Raw genomic sequence first — 9,066 nt, 5'->3', positions numbered from 1 at the left:
GGCCTTGCGTAACAGCTCCACTGACCGAGTATAAAAGGCAGCACACCAGGCAGGGAAATGTTGGACTGTCTTGCAAAATGCCAACTGGAAAGGGCTTGACACTGCTGTCCTTGATGCTCACCATCGCGGGCACAGCGCTGGTAGCTACTGGTAAGCTTCGGACGGGGTTTTCCTTATCGCCTTCCCTAAGGAGTCAGCAAATGTGCCGCTGGCTCACCGAGGGGACCGCAGCTTTCTCTGAGTAGCTGGGCACCCCCCGTGCTGCGCAGAAATCAACTCTGAGTAGCTGGGAGTAATTAATTTCTTTTCGTGATCTGTGTTTCAGTCGTTTGTGTCTTCTTTGCCTTTTTGTTTGCTTTGCAAATAGCATAATCAAATTCCTGATCCCCAGACCCTGTGTGCTGAGGCTGGGCAGCCCCCTCTCCCACACTGGTAATTGGGTGTGGAGAACTCTGACACTGATCTTCCGTGACCAATCTTCCCTAATCTTAAATGATTTCATGACTAACCTTACTTGAATGTTAGCAGTAGCTGTACCTGCCAGACTCTTTCCAGGTATGGTAGAAGCTTTTTCTCTTGGCTGTGTGTGCTGTCAAAGGCTCCAGAATAGATTGTGTGTGCTCACAGAGCTTTGCTTCCGTAGGAAATGCCACTTCTTAACGAGAGCAATTTGTTGGACTTTGAGCTGCCGACCTGCATGACAAAGCACTAAGATCTCTATGCAATTATGAATGTATGTGCATAGCAAGAGAAGGCAGGTGATAGACCTGAGGGAGATCATACAGACAAGCCCCTCCAAAGGAAGGCTGCAATAATGTTAGCTATGCTGATTGGAGTTTGGTGAAGCCTTCTGCATGACAATGAATTGTTTATGCAAAGAGCAGGGGAGTGTAGAAGTAGCTAAAGCTCTTAGAAATCTGCAGACAGAAATAGAGCACCAATGGGACTTTGTGCTCACATCCCCCAGGGCAAAAAGCAGAGCAACCAGAAGTGGAGACCAACTACGGGAGAGTCCGAGGGTACCAGTTCCACGTAGATGCAGCCGAGAAGAGTGTCAATGTCTTTCTGGGACTTCCTTTTGCTAAGCCTCCACTTGGACCACTGAGGTTTTCTGAACCCCAGCCACCTGAGCCATGGAAAGGTGTCAGAGATGCCACTTCCTACCCACCAATGTAAGACAGTGACAAAGCCACTCGTCTGTTAAATGGTTTTATACTGTGTGCAGCTGACAGCTTTGAGGTTTTAATGATTTCTGTGATTGTTGCTTTCTTCAGGTGTCTACAGGATAATGCCCTAGGACAAAATTTTTCAGATCTTATCACTAACAGAAAAGAAAAAATTGCTCTCCGAATGTCTGAGGACTGCTTATACCTCAATGTGTATACCCCTGTTTCTACAAAGGCATCAGAGAAGCTGCCTGTAAGCAAAATAAAACCTCTAGCAAAAAAAATTCCCTGCAACCTGTGCTGGTTGCAGACATGGAGGAGCTGGTTTGTAATGATATTGATCAGGTTACATTCTTAGTCCCAGTAATTATTTCCTGAGGTTTAGAAGACAAACAGAATCCTATTTAGAAATAAGATTTTATTGCCAGTTTGTCTAGCTAATGTTTGATTTCCTCTCAAGAATCTGGTCCAAGTCATGGGGCACTGCGTAATTAATAAAGTCAATGTCCTTTTGTAACATGCAGGCATCAGATTTGAAAGACTTCTGCCATGCCCTCTCCCTGGAGGTGTCCAAGGCCAGGCTGGACAAAGCCTTGAGCAACCTGGGCTAGTGGGAGGAGTCCCTGCCCATTTCAGGGGGTGGCTGGAACTAGATGATCTTTAAGGTCCCTTCGAACCCAACCCATTGTATGATTTGTGTCGTTGCAGGTCCTTGTATGGATCCATGGAGGTGGATTAGTTTTTGGAGCAGCTTCATCATATGACGGTTCAGCACTAGCAGCCTTTGACAACGTGGTGGTTGTAACCATTCAGTACAGACTGGGTATCCCTGGCTATTTTAGGTAAGCTCTTTTAGCTCAGCTTTTGCTGAGTGACTTCCAAAGCAATGTGTGCAAAGCCTTGGTGAAGAGCTGTGCAGATATTTGCTTAGGCAAACCAACTCTGCATTTCTGATTGGCACGTGCAAGAGCTGGGAACTCTGTACAAGTCCCAGGTCAGCTTCCAAGCCTGTTGTGGTTCAATTGCTACTGTAATCTCAATACTTTCTGAGCCATTTCTTTTTTCAGTTGTGTAGAGCAGCTCTGTGTAGAGAATGGCAGCTGGTTTCTTCCCCCACAGAGAGTTTGTCTCCCTGCCTTTTTTGTGCTTCTTGTGCTGAGCATTTAAACAAATCTGTTCTTTTTGTGCAGCACTGGTGATCAGCATGCCCGGGGGAACTGGGGGTATTTGGATCAAGTAGCAGCTCTTCAGTGGATTCAGGAGAACATCCTCCATTTTGGAGGAGACCCAGGAGCTGTCACTATCTTTGGAGAATCTGCAGGAGGAATCAGTGTTTCTGCTCTTGTAAGTTCACAGTAATGCTGAATGTAACTACTTGGGGGGGAAAGAAACCCAACACTGTCCACATTCACTTTTAACACTTGCATGAAAAGTGATGATCTGATAGTAAATAGGACAAGAGGAAATGGCCTGAAGTTGTGCCAGGGGAGGCTTAGGTTGGAGATGAGGAAAAATTACGTTGGTGCAAGAGTGGTCAGGCATTGGAACAGGCTGCCCAGAGAAGCTGTGGATGCCTTGTCCCTGGAATTGTTTAAGACCAGGTTGGATGAGGCCAGGAGCAACCGGGGCTAGTGGGAGGTGTCTCTGCCCATGGCAGGGGGGTGGACCTGGATGACCTTTAAGGTCCCCTCCAACCCAACCCATTCTGTGATTCCATGACAGATCACAGCATGAAGCCAGGGTTCAGGGATGCATGTGATAAAATTCCTGTTTCCTAACTCCTGCCCTTTGGCCAATAGTTCTTTACTCCCCTTCTGCAGCACAGCCAGGCTGTCTTGGGCACAGCTAAAATCAATGCATACCTGGCTTGCAGCCGTTCTGTGAAGTCTTGGAAGCAAGGTGCTCTGGGAAGGGAACAGGCAGGCATGAGCTCCTCCCTGATAGCTCTGCCAAAGCCCTGGGTGTAGCTATGAGCAGAGGCTGCAGAGTAACACTCTTAGGACATTTGCTTTTGAAATTCCTGATGCTGCAGTCTTAAGGCAGTGATCAGAACACAATGCTTGGCGTGCTGGTAATGTTGGCTCCTTCTCTTTCCCAGGTCTTATCTCCCCTGGCAAAAGGCTTGTTCCACAAGGCCATTTCAGAGAGTGGCACTGCAGTCAGGCTTCTGTTCACTGACCAGCCCCAGGAGGAAGCACAAGTGGGTATCTTGTGGTATTTTGTGGTAATTAGGGGGACCTTAGAGCTGCCTTCCGGTTTCTGAAGAGATCCTACGGGAAGGCTGCAGAGGGACTTTTCGTGAGGGTGACTGGAGACAGGACAAGGGGGAATGGTTTGAAGCTAAGGGAGAGCAGGGTTAGACTGGATCTTAGGAAGAAGTTCTTCAGTACAAGAGTGGTGAGACTCTGGAATAGGCTGCTCCCTATTCCCTGCCACTGCATCTGGAATCTGTCTGACTTCAGTGATCCTTGTGCAGAAGTTGAGACTCCCTCCTGCTGGAATCTCAGGCTCAGTGGCACATGGGGCCTTCTATGGGAAGTACATGAAAAAGTGAGTCTTTGTTTTTTATTGATTGCAGAGGATTGCTGCTGTTGCTGGCTGTGACAAATCCAATTCAGCTGCAATGGTGGAATGCTTAAGAGGAAAAACAGAAGAAGAGATAATCGAGATAACACTAAAAATGGTAGGTGAGATTAGACTTCTGGCATTGAAATCACCTCTCAGATCTAACCACAACAGAGAAGGCTGCTGGTGTGTTGTAACATCAGGAGAACTGGAAGTGAGAGTAACATTTGACCTCCTTGGCACCTGAAAACTGTGAACAGGTTCCTTCCCTTTCATCCAGCAGGCCCTCTGAGCTCTTTGTGTTTTGGTGTCATGCTGTGCCAGGGAAGGGAAAAGAGTGTGGGAACTGTCACAGTTTCTCCTGAGAAATTAATTAATACAACATACTGTGTCTGCTCACAGGTCAGGATTTTTCCCCACTGTACCACACATCCTCCACACATCCAATTAAGGATTGAACTAAGATGTAAATTGGACACCATACCTATGGCTTACAAACATTAAAGACATAATGCCGATCTTCACAGAACCTTCTGCATTGTGCAGAAAATCTATCACAGAAAATTCAAGGATGGGTAAATCACAGAATCCACCATATTGCCCCTTGTCCTCTTCACAGAATCACAGAATCGACCTCTGGAAAAGACCTCAGAGATCATCAAGTCCAACCTATTACCTAATACCTAGCACCTCCTGACAACTAAACCATGGCTCCAGGAGCCACATCCACTCTTTTTTTGAACACCTCCAGGGATGGTGACTCCACCACCTCCCTGGACTGCACATTCCATGGCCAATTACGCTTTCTGTGAAGAACTTTGTCCTCACCTCGAGCCTAAACTTCCCCTGGCGCAGCTTGAGACTGTGTCCTCTTGTTCTGGTGCTGGTTGCCTGGGAGAAGTGACCAACCCCCTCCTGGCTACAACCTCCCTTCAGGTAGTTGTGAAGATCAATAACACCTCCCCTGAGTCTCCTCTTCTCCTGGCTAAACAACCTCAGATCCCACAAGCCCTCTCCTCATAGGGCTTGTGCTCGAGATCTCTCCCCAGCCTCGTTGTCATTCTCTGGACACGTTCAGGTATCTCAGTGTCCTTCTTGAGGAGCCCAGAACTGGACACAGCACTCAAGGTGTGGTCTAACCAATGCTGAGCATAGGGTCAGAATGACTTTCCTGCTCCTGCTGGCCACACTATTTCTAATGCAGGCCAGGATGCCACTGGCCTTCTTGGCCTCCTGGGCACACTGCTGGCTCATGTTCAGCCGCTGTCAACCAGTACCCCCAGGTCCCTCTCTGCCTGGCAGCTCTCCATCCACTCTGACCCCAGCCTGTACCACTGCACAGAGTTGTTGTGGCCAAAGTGCAGAACCTGGCACTTGGGCTTGTTGAATGCCTTGTTGGATTTAAATACTATTACTACTTGTTTTTCTCTGGCACTGAATTGGAATTGCTTTGGAACTACAGTATCAAATCTGGTATTTTCTTTTCTAGAAGCAAAATCTGTGTATATGGATGATTTCCTCTTGCGTTTTTTCCCCAGCCTGCGGTGTTCATCAGTGGCTGTCAAGATGGTGTATTTTTGCCAAAGACCCCCAGGGAATTACTATCTGAAAAAATGATCAATCCAGTTCCATATATTATAGGAGTAAATAACTGGGAGTTTGGATGGCTACTTCCTAGGGTAAGAGTCTCTTAATGTTTTTCTTTAGATATCATTTTCTTAACAGGAGCTGTTCTAACAAAGATGCTTCTCTGTATCATGCAGTTAATGAATTTCCCTGATTTCAGAGATGGTCTGGATAAGGATGTTGCATATCAGCTTTTGCAGAAAAACTTGATATTAGGACCTAAGGTGAGAGAACATTTTCAGTATGACTCAGTGCTGCTTCTCCACTGCTCTGCTCCTACATTTGTACTCCTAGAGGGGTATATATTAGAAGCAAACTTTGTTCTATTTGATATCTTCCTACCACAAGGTAGTGGTGGGCAGTAGACTTGGTGTACTCCTCATGCCACTGGCAACTGAAAATATCAAGCCCCATTTAAATTTCTATCCTAAATGCCTCTCTTTTTAAAGAGTTCTGTGCAAATCCAGCAATGGCCAGGACTTGCCATGGATCATTCAGTGTCACAGATATCGAACATGCCCTTGGAAAGGCAGAGCCAGGCTTGTTCTGAAAGGATGTAAATTGTGGCCACCCACAAGAACTGAATTGCGTTGAATCCAGCAGGATCTCTGTTTTCACATGAGGGTCCCACTACTTATCAGCATCACTGACTGATGCTTAGCTAAAGATCTTTAGACCCTGCAAACCTCTCTTGTGTGAGAGCAGCCATATCTGGCAGCTATGTAACTCCCCAGTTTGAGCTCTGAGCAGAGTCTGGTACAGCTGAGGATTTTCTCTGCTTAGCCAGGGATGTGCAGATGGCACACTCAGTGCTGTTACTCTTTATTCTATTCTTCATCACTACAAGAAGTATTTTCATTGTTCATTTCAGGCTGCTAGTTCTGAAATTGTTGACCAAGTATACAAGGAGTACATTGGGAAGGCAGAAAACCGTGCTGAGGTGCGAGATGGTCTTCTTGGTGCAATAGGAGACTTTATGTTTGTTTCCCCAGCTGTTGAAGTGGCCAGATACCATAGAGGTGAGTCTCCAGCTCAACATCTCTCAAAAGAACTGTGGAGTTCCATCCTGGGCTGTGTTTGTGGACACCATGCAGCATGCTTCATGCTCCAAAAAAATGAGAGTGCTTTCATTTTGTCAAACAGCTGTAATGGAAGTTTCTCTTACCATACAATCATGAAGGTTGGAAGATCATCAGGTCCAACCTTCAACCTTCCATCTTCTTTGGTGGCAGGTGTTTTCAGCTCTTAGACTAACACTCTTCTGTCCATTTTCTACTAGATGCTGGCAACCAGGTCTACTTCTATGAATTTCAGCATCGACCAAGCTCAGCGGCAGGGGTGGTGCCAGAGTTTGTGAAAGCAGATCATGCAGATGAGATTGCCTTTGTCTTTGGAAAGCCTTTCTTAGCTGGTGATGTATCCATGCTTACTACACTATGCCTTTTGCAACAGCATTGTTCTTCACTTCCCTTAGTGGGGGGCTTTAGGGTAGGCTTTGTCTCTTAGAAACACTGGCCTCGGCATGAACACTTTCTCCTTTAGTGGTCCACTGCAGTCCTCTCCTAGAGCTCTGCTTGGGTAAAACTCCATCACCCAGCCTAACAAGTAGATCTGATGACAGTCTGTTGGAATTGATGCAGCTGCCACTATTTTGTTGATTGAGTTTTCAATGTTGTCATTTTCCCTTTCACTTCACAGGACAAGCTACAGAAGAAGAAAGCAAACTTAGCAGAACTATGATGAGATACTGGACTAACTTTGCTAAAAATGGGTGAGGATCATAATGCTTAGGCACCAACCCTGCAGTGAGGGTGGGCAGACACTGGAACAGTCAGCTTGTGGATGGCCCCTCTCTGGAGGAACTAGAATCACATAAATCACATAACATTAGCTGCTGTTGGTTTTCTGAAATGCTCTCAACCCCAGGAGCCAGAGAACAACTGACAGGCAAATGGAAAGCTAACTTTTCATGATCTGATTTCCAGACATCCCAACGGAGAAGACCTGGTCCATTGGCCTCAGTATGATCTGGATGAGCAATACCTGGGAATAGACCTCGTGCAAAAAGCATCCAAGAAACTGAAAGAAGACAAAATGGAGTTTTGGAGGCAGCTCATAGAACAAATGATGAAGGAAAAGAGACAACACACAGATTTATGAGTGTGGTGAGGGCACAGTTTGCTTTTTAAAGCTGAAGTAAAACACAGAGTTTGTCAATGTGCAGAGCTTCCCAATCACCTAACTCTGTACTATGTGATCTGTTCACAGAATCACAGTGGAAGGAGGGAATCAAGGGAAATCTGGGATGTTGGTGGAACTAAAAAGCATTCTTTAATGAACCCACAATCTTTCAGGCTCACAAAGACCCCTGGCAGTAGGTATCAGTGGCATCAGTGGATATCAAAACTGCAGAATCCTCCTGTGAGCAGGAGGGGCAAATTGGCAAATATATTGAGAGCTCTAAGGAATTATCCATGCAGAATACATCACAAGTGTCAGATTATTCTGTATGCTTATTCCCCTCTTCTTTCAGAAGAGAATGGTCAGTTGTCATTCTTACAGGCTCTCTCCACCTTCTTTCACTGGAAACAAATTGTAGGGAGCAGAGCATCCATCAAAAACCATCTGTGAGACGAGCTTGTCATGTCACACATGAGGACAGAAAATCTCTGCTTGTTTCTTGTTTTGCAAATTGTTCTAAATAAATGTTACTTTTGGGATTTCTGGCACTCCCTTTTCTTTGATCGAAGTGGAGGATGTTGATTCCAAGAGGTTAAATTATATCCAAGAAGCCAGAACCATGCCCAGTTTGCTTCAGCCCAAAGGGTTTCAGCTATGAATTTTGCAGCTTTCATTGCAGAACCTGAGCCTCAGGGCTCTAGGGTTTGCACAGACTGCTCTGTGCTTGTTTTGCAGTATCTTGAAGTAGTCTCCTGCACTGCAGAACAGGCTGGTTTATGGTTTTGAAGTTTTTCTGTGGTTAGCGTGCAAGGTAAACACAGATGAGAAGTGGAGTTGTGGTTTTAAGTGTGTGAGAGTGGCCTTGGGAGTGAGGCCTACACTGTCTGTGTGATTCCAGCCTCAGCAGGCCTTGCTGATGTGCACAGCACCCCCAGGTGTCACAGAGTGCATTGGGTTGGAAGGGACCCTCCAAGGTCCCCTTGTCCAACCTCCCTGCAGCCAGCCGGGACACCTCCATCTGGATCAGGCTGCCCAAGTCTGATCTTGATTGTCTCTGGGGATGGGGTCTCAACCACATCCCTGGGCAACCTGTTGCAGTGTTTGACTGCTCTCATTGTGAAGAACTTCCTCCTGATGTCCAACCTAAATGTGCCCTGCTCTAGTTTCAGACCATTGTCCTGTTACTAAGACTTAAGGTCATATTCTGTTTTGGGGAGAGATCCAGCAAAGCTGAGAGGACTCCAGGGGAGTCACAGGGTCGAGAGGAGATATCAGAGGGCTGGAGCACCTCACCTGTGAGGACTGAGGGAGTTGAGGCTGCTCAGTCTGGAGAAGAGAAGGCTCTGGGGAGACCTTAGAACTCCTTCCAGTAGCAGAAGGAAGCTTCGGAAGAGCTGGGAGGGACTTTTCATACAGGCCTGTGGTGATAGGATGAGAAGGAATGGATTTAAACTAGAGCAGGATGGATTTAGATTGGACATTAGGAAGAAATTCTTCACAGCAAGGGTGGTGAGACACTGGAACAGGT

General features: G+C 46.4%; 1 protein-coding gene across 1 annotated transcript; it reads left to right on the top strand.

The window, feature by feature from the left end:
• The first annotated feature begins 77 nt into the window (after nucleotides 1-77).
• Nucleotides 78-8,068, top strand: LOC128973280 (fatty acyl-CoA hydrolase precursor, medium chain-like). The gene is made up of 14 exons (XM_054389547.1): nucleotides 78-150; nucleotides 968-1,172; nucleotides 1,275-1,419; nucleotides 1,875-2,008; nucleotides 2,357-2,510; nucleotides 3,265-3,366; nucleotides 3,745-3,849; nucleotides 5,270-5,410; nucleotides 5,495-5,581; nucleotides 6,229-6,376; nucleotides 6,637-6,768; nucleotides 7,056-7,128; nucleotides 7,343-7,522; nucleotides 7,626-8,068. Exons 1-13 carry the CDS (start codon nucleotides 78-80, stop codon nucleotides 7,515-7,517), a joined length of 1,674 nt encoding a protein of 557 aa, XP_054245522.1. The 3' UTR covers nucleotides 7,518-7,522; nucleotides 7,626-8,068.
• Nucleotides 8,069-9,066: the final 998 nt, after the last annotated feature.

This window comes from Indicator indicator, chromosome 19 (assembly GCF_027791375.1).
Source record: "Indicator indicator isolate 239-I01 chromosome 19, UM_Iind_1.1, whole genome shotgun sequence".
Classification (NCBI taxonomy): domain Eukaryota; kingdom Metazoa; phylum Chordata; class Aves; order Piciformes; family Indicatoridae; genus Indicator; species Indicator indicator.
This window is presented reverse-complemented; position numbering and strand designations above follow the sequence as displayed.

Coding starts and splice junctions, on each gene's coding strand:
- LOC128973280 (XM_054389547.1), top strand. CDS start 78: ATGCCAACTGGAAAGGGCTTGACACTGCTGTCCTTGATGCTCACCATC. Junction 3,367..3,744: donor AGCCCCAGGAGGAAGCACAA/GTGGGTATCTTG, acceptor TATTGATTGCAG/AGGATTGCTGCTGTTGCTGG. Junction 5,411..5,494: donor TTGGATGGCTACTTCCTAGG/GTAAGAGTCTCT, acceptor TGTATCATGCAG/TTAATGAATTTCCCTGATTT.